A 22549-nucleotide genomic window follows, 5' to 3' on the forward strand; every position below is an offset into this window, starting at 1 on the left:
AGTTTATCTAATACCAAGAAGCAGAGAAGAAGACTTCAAAGAAATAAGGCATTTTCTTTATATAATCTATAAATAGCACCATCCTAACTCCAGAACCCCTGACCCTGGGGTCATGAAATTCATAATTTTGAAAGAGTCACTATTGCTCATCATAAATATACATTAAGTTTGTTTTTTTGATACCCAGGAGCAGAGAAGAAGATTTTCAAAGAAATACATGTAATGCATTTTAACTATATAATCTATATAGCCCCACCCTAGCACTAGAACCCTTGACCCTTGGGCCATGAATTTCACCATTTTGTAGAGGACTTAATGCTGATTACAATCATGCTAACAGTTTGACTGCTTGATGTCCAGGAGTAAAGAGGAAGATTTTTAAAGATTGCATCAATTCTAGTGGTTTTGGCCCCGCTCCTCAGCCCCCAGGGGGCAGGGGCCATGAATTTCACAATTTTTGTTCCCCTTCAACCATAGATGTTATATGCAAAAAATGGTTGAAATTGGCTCAGTGGTTCTAGAGAAGAAGCTGAAAATGTTCAAAAGTTTACGACTAATTGACGACGAACAACGAACGATGTACGACGGACGACGACGGACAAAAACAGATAGTTTTCAGTTTTAGAGTGACTCAGGTGACCTAAAAACCTAAATCCTTGTGCATTTTTCATGCAGTGCACTTTTTACTGTAAGGACGAATTCATTAAAAATAATAATATCACTTATAATTCATGTTAAAAATAACTATTTACTAGTAACTATTTACTAGGGCTTGGACGATACAACTTTTATCTATATCGATACGTATCACGATATTTGAGCCACGATACGATATGTATCACGATGTGTTTAATTGCTTATAAAATCTTTTTTTGCATTCAAATAAACAAAATCCTTTTTTTTTTGCAAATGAGAATAATTTATTCAGAATAGTTGTTTATATGTTGTTAAACAAAAATATTTTACTCAAGTGGTGTTAATCAATTTTATTTCATATCTATATTTATATTTAACATATATTTATATGGAAGGCAACTTTCAACACGTGACGATACCTTCGTCACACCTGTTCGCCAATCAAGTGAATGAGTCCGAAAGCATGCCACTCTAGTTACTTCTTTACGATTCGATGGCGATATCTCGATATATCGTCCCAGCCCTAATATTCACCAAATCTAGGTACATATTATTTTATTGATGTACTGAAGAAAAAAAAAACGAAAGAAACGGCCGTGTGACATGCACCTGATATGAACATGACATGTATCAACATGATCAAGTCAACTGCTGCCGTTTTCTACAGCTTTTCTGTCTTTCTTGGAAACATTCCATATTTTTGGCTTTACATTTGTGAAAGTGGGCGGGCCTATAAAAAAGCACCAATCAGATACTTTGTTGGATTTGGCAATTGAACGTCAGTAAGATTCAATTGTATATCAGTCAGATTCATTAGTGTCGTCACTCAACGCATCACAATATTGGTCAAAGTGTATACTTTGAAGCGAGTTTTGCGATAAACACATTAGCTTAATTTACACATAAGAATTCAATATCTAAAAAAAATCAGAATTAAAATTTAATATAACACTTTAACTTGCCTTGACGTTTCTTATAGATTAGCATTCCGGCAATTCCAACTCCAGTCACTACTAAAACTGCAACTATTACACCAGCTATTATACCAACTTCAGATCCACCATTTTCTTTTACATCTATTCCTGAATATAGAAAACATATTTGAGTGTTCCAATGAAATTATGTGTTGCCATCCTTATACTATCAATAAAAATTACAACAAATATACATATATATACAGTATATATATACCGTTTAAGCAGAATTTTTAGCGAGGATTTCATTTTGGCATTATTAGCGAGGTTGCCGAGATCGCTAAAATTGAATATCTCTAAAAATTAAGTGCGTTTTTCTTGTAATAGCTTCTTTAATATACATTTTAAAATCGCTAAAATAACATCGCGCTAAAAATATATTACCAGTTTTTAAGGACAAATCGCTAAATTTGCGTCTTGCTAAAATTTCCACTTATACGGTATATTATAAAGAGTGTCTAATTACTAAGTTTATTTTTTCAAAGCTCAATACCTTTAAAATTGCAATATTACGGTTTAAATACAAATCTTTGTAGGTGAATTATCGGTGCATACAATTATTTTCGGTAAAAATAGAAATTTTTAGATTGCTAGTATGTTTCCAGGGAAGTTCTGCCATGAGGTTTTAGTATAATATCAATGGAAGTTTGAAGATATAAGCGAGTCATGCGTCATTCCTCAGCGCCATGCATTGCTTACAAAATCCGAAAATGATGACGTTGTTAGAGTCATTTGAACGTTCTTTTTCCAATTATTGTCTTAAAATTACATTTTTAGATCAGTAAGAGTTACAGATAATGTTAATTTTGTATTAAAATCAAAATAATTTCAAAGGTGTACTGTCACACAAATAACTGCATGAAATTAAAAAGCTGCGCAAAGTGATGCGCACTCGAATTAGACTCGGTCTCGTTTAAACGAAAAAAAGGAAATGTAATCTTAAGGACTGGAATAATTATTTGTTTTTTTCTACTAGTCGGGAATGAAATAAGGAGAATCACATATATACGACTGCCTAATCTGACAGGCAGCAAAGAAGTTTTAAAGCGATCATTTTATTTTAATTAACCCATTTCTCAATTGATTTCAAGATTTTTCTCTATCTTATTCTCTCGAGTGTTTTTATCATCGAACATCGACCAAACAGGAATATGTAAATGGGAAAATAAAAAAAAATTCTCACGTGCATTTCATCAGAGGTAAGTACAATAAAGGTTATCAGCTAAAATGAAGCAATTACAAATAATCTGAAAGAGTCCCAAACCTGAAATCTAGGCTGTTATAGGAAACAATCAAGTAATGTAATACTAAATGCACTCGCTTGGCTATTAGACAGCTTCTTGTTTTGCAGGATTACATAGAAAACTGAATAGATCTTTATTTACATCTAAATTCCAAAATGCAATAAAGAACATACCTTCAACAGATTCGGGTACTTTGAACATTTGCTGTTCACATTTTCCGGCTACATTACAGCATGTATAGTTGACGGTTACACCACTCGTACAGTTTCTCACCACCATGTAACCATTCACTGTTTGTGTCATGTCTGTCTCGTCACCGTCAATCTGGAAATTTTATGTCACTTTTATTAGAACTTATGTTCCTCTCAGGAATTTAAAACCAGTTATCATATAAATAAGGAAACTTACCGATACATGGGTTTATTGGATTAAATTATTTTAAGTATTAGTATACTTAAATACGTAAGAGGCATGCATGGAGCTGGGGCGTAATAATCATTATATTATATATATTTTTTTAATCTTGTAAAAGGAACATATGGCAAGATATTTTATACAAATCATTTTCAAGAAAATTATTAATTTTGCAAAACTTAACAATTATCTAAAGTTCTTGGTCTCACTCGTAAGTTCCTTTGCAAAACGGTCCCCTGAACTAAACAAGTCTTTGCAATTATTAGTAAAAAAAAAATTTAGTCGATTTTGCTGGAAAACACAGTGTAATTTATTATGATTTATCATAATCGCGTTCTGTCAAAAAAGGAGCATGTAGACTTTAATTAATCAATCACAAATAATGATTGTCCAATTTATTAAACCTGTGTCGCTTGGTATGCATTGCAAGAAAATGAGATCTGAGAGGTTTTAATGTCACTAGATAAACAGTTATTCAAATCTTCAATATAATATAATTCAGCAGCATTCGCCCATCGTTTTATATTTTCTTCTTACTAATAAGAGAAGTATGGCAAATAATCATTCAACCGACATTTGTTAATTCAGGTTAAACCCACTTTCCTTTATATTGTATAATTTCGATGTAAAAAGGTGATACCGTTGTTAGGTTTCCGTTCTCTCCTGTAAAACATGTTGATACTGCGCATCCCTCTACTTGCTCGGGTTTTCCAAAGCAAAGATCTAAGAAAATAATCTAATAATGTTAATATCAATAGAAAAAGTTAATCGTGACTTCAATAAGAATAATGCTTTTAAAATGTATAAAATGCATGAATCTTATTATAACAATATGTTCCCCAACTTCGTTTGGGGAACATAATTACACAGAAAACAAAGGGAGTGTGAATACTGTCCATAAAGTAGCTTACAAGATTAAACATATTTATAAACCAAAAAAAAAAAATCCCCTTTTCTTTTAAATCTTTCTGACATTTATAATTGTATTGTGGCATATTTCTGTCCCCTACATGCAAAACAGATTATTTTAACATAAAACATAGTTATGATGGGAAGGTATGCGACTTATTTATGTCACCATACAAAATAATCATGCTGGCATGCAAGTTACCGATCTCTTTAGAGCATCTTATTTTAATATTATTAAACTTACCTACTAGCGCCATTATATGACATTTGATACAAGCAAGATGCAACAGGATGATGTTGACTTGCAAAATATTTAGGTTAACATGCAAGACAATTATGTTGTGATGCAACTACTTATGTCGACATGCAACTTATTTATGATAACATGCAAGATACATGTAATTATGTTAACATGCGAGTCATTTATACTAGCATGCAAGAAAATTATGTTAACATAAGAGCTAATTATGACAACATGCAAGCTATATGCGATGACATGCGACTTATTATCTTGCATGGTGACATTAATATCTAACATGTTAAAACATAACCCGCATGTTGACATTAATAAGTCGCATTTTGACATTAATAAAGTGCATGTTGACATAATTATCATGCAGATTGACATAAATTAGTCGCGTGTCTACATAATTATGTTGCATGTTTACATAAATAAGTCACATATTGATTTAAATATCTTGCATGTTTGCCTAACTATTTGCATGTTAACATAGATAAGTCACACATAAACAGCTTTATTGCATCTTGACAGGTACTGGCGTTAGTTAGTAAATTTACTCAGGTTACAATTTTATTCCCTTGTAAGATTGGTAACTTGCATGTTAACATATTATTTTCTATTTAGATGTAATTATTATATGTTGACATATTTTTATTGCATATTGACATAATTTATCCTGCAGGAAGAGGGCAAAAATATGACACCATATTATTGACTAATCAATCACTATAATGACAACTTTTTAAACTCTTTCTCTTGACAAACCTTTTACTGACAATCGCAAGAGATACTCCGATGTCTGCTGTGTGACGTTGACATAATTAATTACCAGAACATATTTAGACTCATCACTTTTCTGCACATTCAGTAAAACTAAATTTCTTAGCTGTGATGGATCAATTTGATTGTGGAGGAGTCGATCTTGGGCATCTCTGTAGATTTCAAACTTGTCTTCAGCTACAGTGTATTTGGCGAAGCTGGGATCCCCTGATACATCCTGTTTGTACCAAATATAGCTATTCACAGTAAGGTTCTTCTCAGGTAGATCAAAGGACAAAGTAACATTGTCACTTATGCAGCCTTCAATAGGTTTTTGGATATATTGACCAATTACTGCAAAGAAAATACAGACTTTACGGAATATTGAATATATAAGGTGTGAACGTTTAATAGATAATTAATAAAATCTTACACTGCATGTGTGTCTAACTTCTTACGTAAAAAAGTAAATTGAGAAAATAATTCATTTCTGAAATATGTATTTTATCCTTTTGCAATTGTTTTAAGTTATATTATTAGAGTAATTATTAATATTACAAAGAAAAAGGAGTGTATGGATACTTTTTATTTGGTTCGAACTCAGCACAGGTATACTGAATATAGTTATGAGATATATGACACTATAAATGGATTCAACCATACAAACCTTGATAAGCAAATGCACACACAACAAGAAGACCTGCTTGACTGCGTAGTGGACTCATAATAAGTGAAGAAAAATCAAAGACAAAACCCAAAGCTTTAATCGTGCAAATCATATAATAAACACATTAACCAGGAAATAACAGTAAAACATATGCTACAAAAAGGAAGGAAACGGATGATTAAGTGAGTAACGTTTCAACTTTCCTAAATAAATATGAGGCAAACTAAATCAATTTTGAGAAAAAGTATAATAACCGTGTCTAGCTAATTGAACTTTTTCATTGGACTAGATATACTTAAAGGACTTGCAGGTAATTGTATTTTTAGTCATTAAGCAGTTTTTAAGAATTTCAAAAATTAGAAATCTGTATTGCAGAAGTTAAAGAATCATGTTACTGCAATTGAATATCTTCATTGCTATTGAATATCTTCATTGTTATTGACTAAATTATGTAAGGTGTTTGTTTGGTTTCTTGGTTAGTTTATTTCACCTTTTACATCCCTTCGATATTGTTTCACTCATCCGGAGAGGTCCCTTATTCCCCAAGGGTAAAATATCCTAAAATGAAACTTACAGATGTGTCGGACTGGAAGTGTGGTGTCTTTTGTTTCAAGCTCACCGATTAACAATTAACACAGATGACAGGCAAACTTCACTATAATTTATCCATTTTTTGTGCTGTCACCAACTGATGATTGAATTCAAATACATCTACTTTTCACGCAGTTCATGACATAATTTACTTTTAAAGATGCACGGACTTCAATATTTGTTTTATTATTATAAATGGAATAATCAAATCGGTTTAATCTGACTTTTAAAAAAAAGCTTATGGTTTAGAATAAAAATATCATAGGATAAAAATTGGGTGATAAATATCCGGTAGGACATGTACCTAAAAATGAATGTTTAAAGAGGGATAGAAGTCTTCAATTTTTTGTATTCTGTGCTAAACCCTTTATATACACGTTATCTGAACTTTACACATATATCTGTGTTAGTTTATTACAAAGGTACACATGTTTCTTGCATTATTATGTTTTCTTAAGGTTTCGTCAAAGGTCAACATGTCTAAAATATTTTTACAATAGCTCCAAAATTATGTGTGATATAAAGTCAAAACGTTTACGGTTTATAAATATATCACTGATTAATAGATAGAAAGTATCACTTGATAACAAATAATTTAAAAAAGATATTTTTTGAGAAAAATTGTATCAGAAAATGTGCATATTTAAAGAAAAATGCACCTGCTTAATTCTTTCCTTTGTGTGAAAACCATCATTGCAGAAATAATATATGTTTATCATTGAAGGGCAAGTTGGACGTGAATGGTCTCTGAAAGGCTGTTATTGAAAGCATGACATGTATAAAGACAAGACACCTATAGAATCTGCCATTTGCAATGTACTTTCACTTTCAAGTCTTAATATTTGGACAAAATAAACAGGGAAAACAACTTTCCAGAGGCAATCCAAGTCCAACTTGCCCTTCATTGATCAACATATTTTGTTTCTGCAGTGATGGTTTTCACTCAGAGCACGGAATTAATTAGGTGTATTTTTGGAAAATATATGCATTTTCTCAATTAATATTATTTCCAAGTATTTTTTTTTATCAAATGATACTTTCTATCTGTTAATCAATGAAAGTTTGTTCACTGTAAAAGTTTTAACTTTATACCTCACGTAGTTTTGGGGCTATTGTAAAAATAAATTTTTGGACATGTTGACTTTGACGAAAACTTAAGTTATCTGTGATAGCTGTATAAGCTTCGTTCCAACAAGTCCAGTCCCTCTATGGTGGTGTATCTTATAATCATAAAAACTAGCTAAAAATTATTTTTATGCGCCCGGATCGATAGATCCAGGGCGTATATTGTTTTTGTCCTGTCTGTTTGTCTGTTGTCAACTTTAACCTTCGCCATAACTTTTGAACCATAAGAGATACAGACTTCATATTTGGTATGCATACTCCACTAATAAAATCCTCTCAAATGACATCAAGGTCAATGACCTTGTGACCTTGACTGTGACCTATATGATAAAAATAGCTTTTTCCACTGTTTGTCATAACTTTTGAACCATAGGAGATAGGGACTTCATATTTGGAATACATACTCCACAAATAAAGTTCTTTCAAATGACATCAAGGTCAATGACCTTGTGACCTTGACTGTGACCTATATGCTAAAAATAGCTTTTCCCCATTATTTTTGAACCATAGGAGATAGGGACTTCATATTTGGAATACATACTCCACTAATAAAGTCCTTTCGAATGACGTCAAGGTCAATGATCTTGTGACCTTGACTGTGACCTATATGCTAAAAATAGCTTTTTCCACTTTTGGTCATTACTTTTGAACCATAGGAGGTAGGGACTTCATATTTGGAATACGTACTCCACCAATTAGGTTCTTTCAAACGACACCAAGGTCAATGACCTTGTGACCTTGACTGTGTCCAACATGCTAAAAATAGATTTTTCAAAATTTTTGCCGCCGGGTGCATAGTGTTTCACAAACACATCTTGTTTTTCTTTTAATTTTTGTCAGAATGGAGGGATTTCGTATCTATTCAATGACAGGCAAAATCTCAATTAATATTCTTTACTGATGCTAATTCACAACATTCACAGTGACTAATTAATAATACATATATCAAGGTTTATTCATTTTTTTTACCTTTTCTCCTTCAAGGCACCAAAATTTTAGTAGTCTTTGATATTAACAAATTGCAATCTGATATTCCAAAGAAAAAAGTCTGATTATTTTTTACATGTGCGTAATTTTATATAACTGCATAAAATAAGTTCTCTAAATGGACTGATCTTCGCAATTTTGGTTGTTTCTTACATGCATCACCTCACTTTAACCTACTTTAACCTAAATGTTTTTCTGTTTTTTTAAAGTACGGAGTTTATCAGCCATAGTAATAGGGCATTCATACATTTTAAAGAATTACTCATTGAAGTCACGGCTAACTTTTACTATTAATATTGGATTTTTTTCTTAGATCTCTGCTTTGGAAAACCCGAGGAAGTAACAACATGTTTTACAGAAGAGAACGGAGACCTAGCAATATATGGTATCATATTTTACAGCGGAATTATCAAGGAGTGCAGGTTATCTTAAAATCTGCTAATGTCGGTCAAATGATTATTTATCCTATTTATCTTATTAGTAAGAAGAATGTATAAAGATGGCCAAATGCTGCTGAATATAATATTATACTGAAGAGTATTATATTATTCATCCATGTAGTGCCATTGAATTAAAACAAATGCTTTTAGATCTTATTTTCTAGCAATGCATACCAAGCGACACATGTTTTATAGCGCTAGTATTACTTGTATTTGAATAATTAATATATAACAAGAGTCTCCTTTTTAGCTCACCTCAACGAAGTTGGGGGAGCTATTGTGATACCCTCGGCGTCGTTGTCGGCGTCCCAAGTTAACCTCAAGTTTTTTGGAGAAGTTTTCTTTTTAAGGACCTCCATTGATTTGATATGTATGGAATATACTTCTAGTGTGTTTCATTGTACCGGTCAAGGTTTCAGATGCTGCAATTTCAGCAAAGGAATCATAACCACAGGTTAATGTTTTTGGAGCATGTTAACATTTTTGATGCAGTTTTTGGTGTAGGTCTCATTTTCAAGTAACTATAAGCCCTATGCATGGATGATACATCTATAGAGAGAGAGGCACACTACCGGATTTGCTTCGGATGCTGAATCTGACCTACATTTTCCGTATGAGTGAACAGGTAAATGGTTTTGGTGCAGATCTCATTTCCAAGTTACTATGAGCCCTATGTTGACCAAACCTGCATGGATGACACACCTAAGATTCCTCTAGTGATGATACTTCTCCCGACTTTGGTCATATTGAAATTATCATTAAATGTCATTATTGACATAAGATTGACATTATATAAATATTGCATGTAGTTGAGTGTAACATTGAAAATTTTCACCCTTAGAAAACCATTGTCAACCGAGGCGCAGCCGAGGTTGACAATGGTTTTCGAGGGGTGAAAATTTTCAATGTTACACTCAACTACATGCTATATTTATTATATTATACTGAATGTTTTATACAGATACATATTACAGTGAACCGTGCGCGCAAAAATTCCGCGCAGTCGCTATTTTTTGGAATACCACCCGTCGTCAAGCAATGTTGACTGTTGCTACGCAGGAGGGCGTGGCTTCATTATTCAGTGGGTAGTAGTGTTTTTTATCAAATGTTTCTCGACAAATCAGATTCAAGTTATTTACATGAAAGTATAATATAAGAAAATGGCAGACAGTTTAAAAAATGAAAAGCATTTATTTTTCATTGGTTTACACAATCATACTGCAAGGCATTAATGCACAAAAATACTCTGAATATCTGTCTAGCGAACGCACTAAGCAAATATACATAATTAAAAAGTACTGCAAAATAAGATGCATAGTACAAAAATTATGACTTAATTCTACTGCGCCACTTTATGTTAATTAAATATAAGTCAATGGTTGCGAGCAAACCATTTTATAATTTACACAGATAATTAATTAACTCTCACTGTGATAAACCCATTTTTTGTGGATATCAACCGATGCTTCCTTAATACTTGATTTTAAATACTTTTGACAATCATACACGTAGCCCCCTACTCCATGACAAAACTTTATTTGGATACATGGACTTCAATAGTTCTTCTTTTTGAAATTATCATTATTAATGGGATAATCAAACAAGAGGCCCAAGGGCCTTGAATCGCTCTTCTGATAAATTGTACAATCTATCACTTCTATTTGAAGCCTCTAACCCTAAGTATCCTAAGACCCAAGTTGCATCAACTGATAAAGTTTGATGATTCTTAGCCAATTAGGACTGAAAATATTTTTAATAATAAATCTATAAAAAACCATAAGTACATCACAGTGACCTTTATTAAGATTGAAGTTTTCTGAGGACTCAAGATGCATTAATAAACAAAGATTGAAGATTCTAAGCCAATTAGTATTTGAGATATTTAAAAGTAGGTCACCGTGACCTACTTTTTTGTCTACATTCTTTGCAAACCCAAGATACACCAACTGACAGAAGTTTGATGATTCTAAGCCAATAAGTCCTTGAGATATTCAAAAGTAAGTCACCATGACCTACTTTTTGGTCGACATTCTCTAAAAACCAAAGATGCACCAACAAACAAAATAAACCAGTTAGTACCATAAATACTTGTATAAAGCCATAAAATGTCAAAAATTAGGTCACCATGACCTACTTTTTGGACATCATTCTCCGAACACCCAAGATGCATCAACTTACAAAATTTGATAATTCTAAGCCAATAAGTACCATAGATAGTTAAATAAAGCCATAAAATGTTAAAAGTAGGTCACCGTGACCTACTTTTTGGTCGTCACTCTCCGAAAACCTAAGACGCATCAACTCACAAAGTTTGATGATTCTAAGCCAATAAATACCTAAGATACTTAAATAAAGCCATAAAATGTCGAAAGTAGGTCACAGTGACGTACTTTTTGGACATCATTCTCCGAAAACCCAAGATGCATCAACTCACAAAGTTTGATGATTCTAAGCCAATTAGTACCGTAGATACTTAAATAAAGTCATAAAATGTCAAAAGTCGGTCACCATGACCTACTTTTTGGTCGTCACTCTCCGAACACCCAAGACGCATCAACTCACAAAGTTTGATGATTCTAAGCCAATAAATACCTATGATACTAAAATATAGTCATAAAATGTTGAAACTAGGTCACCGTGACCTGTATTTTGGTCGAAATTTTTCAAAGTCACAAGATGCATCTGCTGACCAAGTTTGATGATCCTAGGTCTGAAGGTAATCAAAATATGCCTTTTAAACAATTCAAAAACAAATGCCTGCAAAATTCAAAAAGTAGGTCACAGTGACCTACTTTTTCATAAATATGTTTTAAGGTCCTAAGATGCATCAATTTACAAGATTTGATGATTCTAAACCTCTCAGTGTCTGAAATAATTGGATTAAATGTTTTAAAAAGAATTAGCTATAAAGTTCAAAAAGTAGGTCACCAAGTGGTGACCTACTTTTAAGCTGACGTTGTTCAAGGACCCAAGATGCATCAACTGACAAAGTTTGATGATCATAGGTCTTAAATTGCCCGAAATATGCTTTCAAATCAATTTGAAAATAAATGCTTACAAAATTTAAAAGTAGGTCATGCGATAATATAAAATAACTAAAAAAAATTTTTTTTAATTTTATTTTTCTTCTATTCTTTGTCAATAAGGAAGGGGTAAATATTTATGCAATGACAAGAAAAATCTATCTAAAATTAATATTCTTTACCAATGCTAATTCACAACATTCAAAAATATGATTCCGTTATTTTGAATTCTTCTCCTTCAAGGCACACTCACATTTTAGTAGTCTATGAATTGAAGAAATTCTAATCTGATATACAAAAGAAAACAAAATCTGATTATTTTTAAATGTGCATAATTCAGATAACTGCATTAATTAACTCGGAGTGGATTGATCTTTTATAAGGCATTCAATACTAATCTAACTTGCAGTACCTCCCTTTGACCTACACGGGTAAACTTTAAAAGTACTGAGTTTGTCAAGTCTCTTTCCCTGGGAAAACAAAAACAAAGCAATTTTTACTTTAAATCCTTAATACTTAACATATTAATTTGGATATTAAACGGAAAAAAGTAAATTTACATTTAGAAAGCAAAATCGGTTTCCAAGCCTGAGCATTTTTTTTTCTCTCAATAGCTCATTGAATACTTGATGCTATCGGTAAAGGGTATAGGGTTAGCAAAGATACAGTGTAAGCATCTTGTATCAGGCAGTTTAATAAATACCTTGATAAAAGAAATGGTTGCTTTGCATACTTGTACTTGTAATAAAAATATAAACTATTACAAAATTGTAAGGTTACATGTATAAACACACAATATACAATACGTACTACAATTTCTTACAGGAAAAAAAAAAGAACTACATATGCCAGCTCTCAAACACCTTGCAAACATTAAATATTACAAAAATATAAGTCAACAGTAATAGCAAATTGGCTAATAAAACTTGACTGAAAAGAAAAACGCTTAAGTCATTGATCAATATTTACATTTGCTGTGTTTTTCTGGTAAGCCAACTGTGAAATTGATTTGAAAACCATATACTCACGCGTAGAAATATACACGGAGAAACGTGCGCTAGCGTGACGTCACAATGAGGCTACAGCGACGTTAGTAAAAGTACAAGGATATAGGGTAGCGAGAAATTCAAATATTGAGTATATTTTTAGTGCTTCCAAACTTGTAAAATGTAAATATAAGGAATGTTTTTACGTTTAGTGTGAATTATTGGTGTGAGAATCATACAGACTTGCACGTAGAAATATGCCTACGTGACAAGTCTGTGTGATTCACACACCAATAACTCACACAAAACTTAAAAACATTCCTTAAATAACTCACACAAAACTTAAAAACATTTCATAAATAATTCAAGGGTTTCCACTGCGCAATACTTTGCCAATCAGAGTAAAATGATTGACAAAGTATATTTTTAGTTGTAATCTCAATTAAATTAGTAATAAAATGAACATTTTTTTCTGAATTTTTGTCTGTAAAACATGTTTCTTCTTTAAAACTACAAAAGTATTGCCATGAATTTGTAAAATGTTAATTAGTAAACATTATATATAAATACATATATTATATTAATATGCATGTATATTAATACGTAACACTTGTCAAAACAAATTTCTTTTTTACAGAGAGGAACAGTTTTTTTAAAATGCTTTCCCAAATACTTGATTTCTAGAAGGAAAAGGGCATGTTTTTTTATGACATTAATAACAATATTTCTCTTTAGATTCCAAATAAATTTTATATAATGTGAAAATCCATTAAAATATCAATATAAATACTAACCTCATTCAAATATATTATGTTTCGAAAACTGACTTGGAGGCAGAGAGAGAAATAAATGCTAACATTCACAGTTCTAAAGAATATTATGCACTAAAATCTTCATTCACATCATCATCTTACTAGCACAACATAGAAATTAAAATATTGAATTAAGCAATTACTATCTTATACAATCTTTTTAACAATTACATTCTAACAAAATGTGAGCAATCAATACGCAATTATGAGTGTTCAGTTACACAGTTACTGTAGAACATTACACCGAGACAAGAATACCATTGGGTCTCTCACTAAAAATATTTTTTTTAAGATGTAAATGTATAACTAAGCTTCACACTTTTCTTTATTTTAATTTTTTTAAAAGTAAAATTATATAGTTGACATGCATGCATACTATATCGCTAGCTGTTGACCCAATCTACAGATACTATTCCACTTGGGTCAAAACCTGTGAAATATTATAATGACAAGTTCCATGCTAGTGTGACCATTTAGCCAAACACATGACAAGATGTTTTAACTCTTTACAACTTACAGAATTGCTATGCAACATACACTGAATCCTCACATCATAGAAATATTACTTTACCATTTCCCCGCAAGCACTTTATAGCAGGGTACAAATTTCTCTAAAGTTTAGCGTAAATAATATTCTGAAATAATATTTTAATTAGAAAATAACTTTTCTTATTTTATGAGATTCAATCAAGTATAAAATGGTTGGGATTTGGCAATAAATTGAAGATTAAATGAACTTTTTGAAGTGCGTGAAAATGCGTGATTGCGGGGAAACGGTAAATGAGTGATTTTGCGTTAGAAATAGGAAATGGTACAGTATATGCATTAAAATGCGTGACTGCGGGGAAGGGTGTTAAGTAAAAGTTTATATGTTAAAACCAGCACTAGTGATGCTGCCTTCACAAAATCATCAATTGTTCAAATGTGCTTTTTGGAATGAAACTGTCAACATGCTGCAAAGGATGCTCTACTTAACAATGCTCTTGGTATGTTCTCTTTGTAGTCAGGAAATACACATACAATACATATAATGTACAACTGTAGGTATGCTGGTATATTAATGTTACAATTAACATGTTAAAACTTTTTTTCTGATCTCCCACACATAAGTAAGCATGGTACACAAAACTACAATTTATTGTAACATTACATCTATGTCATTAAATTCAGCTGAAAAGATGCCTTTGTGAGACACAATGCTCACTAGAATTACCTGTTTTCCCCCTTCCTCATGAGGCTATAATATAATGAGAACAAATACTTTTTAAGCCATAAATGACTTGTCAACGACCAGTTTATATTGGTGATTGTGAATTACTTTGATGCCACATTGTTTTGTTTGCAGGATATCACTTGCCATCATCATTTTTAAAAAATCCAAAAAAAAAAAGATCCCCTTCTGTGAAAACTTCATTGATAACCTGTGCAAAGCTTGTTACAAACCCAAAGTTGTTCTGGGGATCATCCATAATGAGGAATCTTACAGATATCCTTGATCATCAATCTGTTTTGTTCTTATTTCCTAGTTTCAGGGTTTTCAGTGTTGACAAACACTTGAGTGTTTTGCTTAGACAATAAAATGATTACTCTCGTTTATGCATAAAACAAAAAAAAATATCAACACTTGCAAAATAATTCTACAACTTTGTTTTCCAACAAATGGAGGAAAAAAATAAAAAACAAAAGAAAAACACCTCTTATACTCAAGGGTACCATGGACCACAAAACTCACCTGAGTCACCTTTTTATATTTATTATTACTACTAATTGTTGAATGCTATTCTTGGAAAGGATTATTCAAAAGCATTAATTTCCCTATATATTCCATGTTAATACCCAATCCTCGATTGTTGTCTCACCCTAACCTTGGCAGTAATGTTTGGACAATTTCAAATTCATACTCATAAAGTTTTAAAATTGGTTCTGGAGAAATTGAAATCTGAAAATTTACACATGACATATGGCAGATAAAAGCTTGACACCCTTCAATCAAAAATGCTGAGCTGAGCCTTTGACTCAGGTGAGCTACTAAAAAACAACCAAGGCTCCATTTCAAAATTGCTGTCATAAGAAGCACACCATTAAAAATTAAAATCAAACTAACAAAATGAAACATAAACACATACTGACATATGGTATACAATGGTGACAACTGAGGTGAAATCAGAGTTTGTGACAAAACAAGGAAATTCATATACATCTGAAACTATTACAATCAACAGTTCTAATCATTGCTTTTTTTCAAATCCTTTAAACATCCTCCTTGCCTTAGAGCATGACTTTTTCTTCACCTGAAAATAAATAACAGATATAAAAAAAATCCGGTACATGTATTTTGCGAAAACATTCATTACATTCATCAATTAACAAACAAGACACAAATGAACTTGGAAATTGAATTCCACAACTTGGTTTCCTATTTATGAGTAAAAGATGTCTGTGAGGATGTACATGTAAGTAGTACTTCAAAATTTCAGCAAATTTAAATGTATGTTCATGCGAGTTCCCAGAGGCAACATGGAAAAGCATGCAAGTTTGGTCTTTTTTGGATTGATATTTAACCTGGAAAAGGATTTTCTAGAAAATTTAACCATATCACTAAATAACATCTAAAAAACAAGTTTTAGAGTTAAAGGGTAAAATACTTACAAAGTTACTACAAAGAATTGCAGATGGGTAAAGAAAAACAGATAGACATTTGTCATTCAATTTTTGGTCTTAAAGGTGTCTTTGATGTTAAAGAATTAATTATGACCTTAACTTAAACATTCATGTATTGACAAATGGTGTTAAATTTCATTGATAAATCCTAAAGATCATAAATATCAAACAAAGACCATTTCCATCAAGAAGTAAGGTCTTATCATCGACGGAGTATTTTTTTGTATGGAATGAATTTCCTATTAAATTTTGATCTTTCGGGCTAAAAATTAATGGGCTCTTCTTAAGGCTATAGGGAGCTGTATTCAAAATTTTATTTTCAAAGCTCAAAGTTTTCACAGATATCATCCATAAACAAAAAGTTTTACACACACAGTTATAGACAAGTAGACAATCTAAATATTGCCTACTTTCAGTGAAAACAGAGCTAGATGATAAGGTCAGTCAAGGACTCAAGGTTAATCACTGTACAAAATATAAACATGTACTATAGAACAGGGTTGGCAAAAATGGGAACTACTCCTATTTCCCAGGACAGTGGAAAATACTGGAAATTCCTGGAATTACTGGTATTTCTCTAAAAATACTAGTGCTGGGTATCGCGACGGAAAAATCGTATCGCGATATATTGCAATATTATATTTTGTATTGCAATATATCAAGATATAAATATTCAATATTTTTTGCTTTTCGTCAAGGTTAAATGAAAACACAACCTCAAATAACATGTATTTTCAAGTTGATATTCCAATTGCCTGATCACGTTATGTCGGCGCAAGCGGCAAGATAAGTTGTTTTGAGGCACAACTTGTTGAATTCAATTAAGTTGTAATATTCAGATTCAGCTTTAACATGAAGGGGTTTCATATAACAGTTGTCGTCGTTTAGATTTTTAACAAAAGGCCCAGGGGCCACATTGCTCACCTGAGCAATTGGCTCGGAAAAAGCACATATCAGATCAGAACTGAAAGTTTACTGGGGGGTGGATGGGGGCTTGAATTTTAACCTCCCAGGGGGTCATGATTTGAACAAACTAGAATCTACAATACCTGAGTATGATTCCCTATAAATATCACTAAGCATGGCTTTGAAGTACTTGAAAAGAAGATTTTAAAAGGTTTCCCAATATATTCCTATGTAAAACTTTTATCAGTCATTTGGCCCCACCCTACCCCCGGGGGGTCATGATTTGAACAAATTTGAATCTACACAACCTGGGGATGATTCCACAGGAGTTTCATCTTTCCTGTCTCGATGGTTCTTGAGAAGAAAATTTTTCTTATATATTCCTATGTAAAACTTGGATCGGCCATTTTGGCCCCACCCTACCCCCAGGGGTCATGATTTGAACAAATATGAATCTACACTACCTGAGGATGATTTCACATGAGTTTCATCTTTCCTGGCCCAGTAGTTCTTGAGAAGAAGATTTTTAAAGATTTGTTCTATATATTCCTATGTAAAAATTTGATCGGCCATTTTGGCCCCACCCTACCCCCAGGGGTCATGATTTGAATAAGTTTGATTCTATACTACCTGAGGATGATTCCACATGAGTTTCATCTTTCCTGGCCCAGTGGTTCTTGAGAAGATTTTTTATGATTTGTCCTATATATTCCTATGTAAAAATTTGATCGGCCATTTTGGCCCAACCCTACCCCCGGGGGTCATGATTTGAATAAACTTGAATCTATACTACCTGAGGATGATTCCACATGAGTTTCATCTTTCCTGGCCCAGTGGTTCTTGAGAAAAAGATTTTAAAAGATTTTTCTTATACCAGTGATTTTTCTACATTTTTTAAAAGGGGCCTGGGCCTTTACAATTGGGAAAAATCGTCGACATTTGTATCAAATTGGGAAAAATTTTAAAAATTGTCATGTAACCTTAATTGGCAGGTAAAATAAACTATGTAAGTAAATGTAACATCATTCATCAATTTATTTGCCATAAAATAATAAGTTAAACACAGTTCTATATTTTTAACCTTTTTTCAAATCTTTGAAAGTTGTTATTGTGACCAACCTATATCAGTTTACCGGTACATGTATTTCCTTTTTTTCTCTGACATTATGGTAGACATAAGAGAAAATCCTTCTTGTAATAGCCATGGTTTAAGATAGAATAATCTGACATGATTTATTACAAATCATTTATTTTTCAAAGTAATTATTAAAGCTTTCTAATTACCCTAGCTAAACAAAATACTGCAATTTTTCTCTGCAATACTAGTTGCATCTGCCGGATGTAGAAACAGTTTGATTTTCGTGGAATCAGGGATGCTTCTTGTAGAACTATTAGTACTTGGATTTACAAATAAAGCTATGTTTCGCCGGTTAACATGCATCTTACACTTTCTAACGATGCACACAAGTTTGACAAGGAGACCCATGTGTTTTTCTAAGTCTTGTAAACGCTAAGAGTAATCTGATGTTCCTTACTTTTATTTTAAGAGTCTTAGTGACTGAGAACAATAGCGTTCCATTTTAGATAAGTCGTACGTAAAAAATTCAATATAACAAAAACAACAACGGTTTTGTGTTGGGAAAAAAAGCAACAGAAATTGGGAAAAAATCGGTAATTTTTGAGAGGGGAAAGGGCCGATATTCGGACCTAAATTGGGTGTAGAAAAATCACTGTATACATTCCTATGTAAAAATTTGATCGGCCATTTTGGCCCCACCCTACCCCCGGGGGTCATGATTTGAACAAACTTGAATCTACACTACCTGAGGATGATTCCACATGAGTTTCATCTTTCCTGGCCCAGTGGTTCTTGAGAAGAAGATTTTTTAAAAATGCCATTATTTTTTCTCTAATTCATGATTATCTCCCCTTGGAAAAGGGCGTGGCCCTCCATTTGAACAAACTTGAATCCCCTTTACCCCAGGATACTTTGTAGCAAGTTTGGTTGAAATTGGCCCAGTGGTTCTTGAGAAGAAGATGAAAATGTGAAAAGTTTACGACAACGACGACGACGACAACAACAACGACAGACGACGGACAAATTTTGATGAGAAAAGCTCACTCGAGCCTTTGGCTCAGGTGAGCTAAAAAAGACATGTCTCTGGTTTCTGATCACACTTCACGTCGCTTGTTGCCATACTTTACCTTGAAAAGGGCAAACAACTCTTTTTTTAACAATTTATAGCATATCGAACCCGAAACGGTATTCACAAAAAAATACCGCGATACGTATTGTGAAGAACGAAATCGGGATACACCGGTTAACCGGTAATATCGCACAGCACTAAAAAATACTGGGAAATAAGTAATAGCTACCATATATAAGTCTCCTATAAGTCCGATTTTTGGGAGTTAAATTTTGTTCAAAAACTCTAGGTCCGACTTATAGGTGAGTTATAAAAAGACTGGTATTTTAGAATGTTAATCCTCTAATATAAGCTTAAGAATACATCTGACTTATTGGTGAGTATATACAGTACATATTTATACTTTTAATCATATTTGCTTGGGTCAAAACATGTGGTACACATAAAGAAACATATTCATAAAGAAGTCACAAGTGTCATGAACTGAATCTTTTTTTTTAATAAGTTACAATTGAAATTACATCCTAACATACCAGCATTTTTTTACCTAAAAAAAAACATTGACTCTTATAAAAAAAAACCAAAGTCTCCAACTGGGAAGACCAAGTAATGTTCTGTATCAGTAACACCTTACAAAACAAATCTTACCTTTTTGATCCTCTGATTTTTTCTCCTTTTTATCTATTAAATACATAAAACCCCAAAGTTATAAATAATTTTAAAAATATTACACCACCACCAGTACTCATAAGCAAATATTCATGTCAAAAAAGCAAAGTCTAAAAAAAGTCTATCAGGAAACTGTAAGTTAACTCCGAGCAAAAGACCCATGGGCCAGATCATTGCTCATCTGAGCACTTTGACTAGAGACTAGTAATTATCAGTTCAGATTTAAATGAGATCTGCATCACGGTGACATATAAAATGCACAATTTGGTAGAAATCTTATTCAACCATTATGTCTGCATACTGAGAGTCTAATGCTAAATGTCCTAGTATAGGCATAAGTTATAGTTATGCCTTGCCCTCATACTATTATTTGAAACTAAAAATAGAATTCTAGATATAATTATCATTAATTCTACTCAGTCAGTATAAATGCATTCTTTTGATTAGTGCTGAGTAAAGTTATTCTTTTCAATCTTCCTCTCAAACTTCTGTGTACTCTACTATGTGTTCTCTCTTTGATTCAGATCTAATCTAAGATTTTTTTTACAAATTACATACTACAGTGAAACTTGTCTAAGTTGAATTTTATATAACTGAAGTGAAATCTGGCATTATTATGATGTAAACTTCAAGTCCCTTTCAGTAACTCAAGTCAACTGTTTTTGTTATTTATCTGAAATGTTGTCCAATACGCCATTTTCCTCAGAACCAGTGATGTTTGGATACATGTAATACATAGAGGATATTCAATGTTTTGTAGTTGAATATGGAATTTATTTCACGAGTGGGACAGGATTTTTGATATTTTCACGAGTGCGAAGCACGAGTGAAAATATCAAAAAATCCTGTCTCACGAAGATTGAAATCCTGTCTCGCGAAGCCCTCGGGGAATATGATTTTTCTTGGCTGAATAAGTCTTCATATTTCCCTCACTATCATGCAATAAATGTATATTGTCTGCTATATTTGATTATTCACTCCCTCTATCTAAGGCCCCCTATATAAGCCGCTCACTTTATCTCTGATCAGTGTAATCAGTTGTCACTGGCATACTAGATGGACACTTGCTTCACAGCACAAAGTAGTGAAAAAAAATAACTCTGTACCTTTTCTACTGCAGGAAAGAAAGATAATAAACCAGAAGTCTCTGTCGAGACTGTAGCTCTACTGGATTGTACTGATCAAAAACCGATGCACAGAATTATGTATCTTAGTGTAGTCTACTTGTGTGATAAGTTATATTGAAATCAGACCAAAACTGTAGAAGGAGTAGCATTTTAAAGGAATTCCACAGATAATTCTACTTTTAGTAACCATGGCAACACCGTTCATTGAAATCAAAAACCGATGCACTATTATATGTAAATTAGTGTAGTTTACTTGTGTGCCAAGTGATAATGAAATCAGACCAAAACTGTAGAAGGAGTAGTGTTTTAAAGGAATTTCACAGAAAATTCTATTTTTAGTAACCACTGCAACACCGCTCATCGAAATCAAAAACCGATATTTTATGTATCTTAGTGTAGTCTACTTGTGTGCCAAGTGATATTGACATGAGACTAAAACTGTAGAAGGAGTAGCGTTTTAAAGGAATTTCTCAGAAAATTCTATTTTTAGTAACCATGGCAACATCATTCATCGAAATCAAAAACCGATGCATCATTTTATGTATCTTAGTGTAGTCTACTTGTGTGCCAAGTGATACTGAAATGAGACTAAAACTGTAGAAGGATTAGCGTTTTAAAGGAATTTCACAGAGAATTCTATTTTTAGTAACCATGGCAACATCGTTCATCGAAATCAAAAACCGATGCACTATTTTATGTATCTTAGTGTAGTCTACTTGTGTGCCAAGTGATATTGAAATGAGACTAAAACTGTAGAAGGAGTAGTGTTTTAAAGGAATTTCTCAGAAAATTCTATTTTTAGTAACCATGGCAACATCATTCATCGAAATCAAAAACCAATGCATTATTTTATGTATCTTAGTGTAGTCTACTTGTGTGCCAAGTGATACTGAAACCAGAAGTCTCTGTCGAGACTGTAGCTCTACTGGTTTGTACTTATCAAAAACCATTGCACTATTTTATGTATCTTTGTGTAGTCTACTTGTGTGCCAACTTATTTTGAAATCAAACTAAAACTGTAGAAGGAGTAGCGTTTTAAAGGAATTTCACAGAAAATTCTATTTTTAGTAACCATGGCAACATCGTTCATTGAAATCAAAAACCGATGCACTATTTTATGTATCTTAGTGTAGTCTACTTGTGTGCCAAGTGATATTGAAATGAGACTAAAACTGTAGAAGGAGTAGTGTTTTAAAGGAATTTCTCAGAAAATTCTATTTTTAGTAACCAT

General features: G+C 32.5%; 3 protein-coding genes across 5 annotated transcripts in view; 1 reads left to right on the forward strand and 2 right to left on the reverse strand.

The window, feature by feature from the left end:
* Window positions 1–1598: 1598 nt before the first annotated feature.
* LOC134233626 (uncharacterized) lies at window positions 1599–5930 on the reverse strand (the record flags this gene model as incomplete). Its single annotated transcript, XM_062715605.1, has 5 exons — window positions 5845–5930; window positions 5184–5531; window positions 3909–3991; window positions 3028–3178; window positions 1599–1712 (listed from the first exon to the last, which is right to left on the reverse strand). Coding segments are annotated over exons 1-5 (754 nt in total), but the record flags the coding sequence as incomplete, so codon positions are not given.
* Window positions 5931–6063: 133 nt separating this feature from the next.
* The window catches only part of LOC134233625 (UPF0046 protein K07C11.7-like), a 49271-nt gene continuing 32785 nt past the window's right edge, over window positions 6064–22549 (forward strand). The window contains exon 1 of one of the 2 annotated variants that reach the window (XM_062715603.1): window positions 6064–6154. The gene's annotated coding sequence lies outside the window, so the exon portion shown is untranslated. The remainder of the gene's footprint in view (window positions 6155–22549) is intronic. The other variant, XM_062715604.1, reaches the window with a different exon arrangement.
* LOC134233624 (uncharacterized) overlaps window positions 13255–22549 on the reverse strand; it is a 30701-nt gene continuing 21406 nt past the window's right edge. Inside the window, exons 6-8 of one of the 2 annotated variants that reach the window (XR_009985035.1) lie at window positions 20171–20203; window positions 15977–16099; window positions 13255–15871 (exon numbers count right to left, since the gene is read on the reverse strand). Coding sequence is in view for 1 of the 2 variants with exons in the window: in XM_062715600.1 (XP_062571584.1) it covers window positions 16077–16099; window positions 20171–20203 (56 nt within the window). In the remaining variant the exon portion in view is untranslated. Of the gene's footprint in view, window positions 16100–20170; window positions 20204–22549 lie in introns of both variants that reach the window. The other variant, XM_062715600.1, reaches the window with a different exon arrangement.

The sequence above is a fragment of the Saccostrea cucullata genome, unplaced genomic scaffold (genome assembly GCF_032062105.1).
Source record: "Saccostrea cucullata isolate Sc308-1 unplaced genomic scaffold, CSIRO_AGI_Scuc_v1 ctg174, whole genome shotgun sequence".
Taxonomy (NCBI): Eukaryota; Metazoa; Mollusca; class Bivalvia; order Ostreida; family Ostreidae; genus Saccostrea; species Saccostrea cuccullata.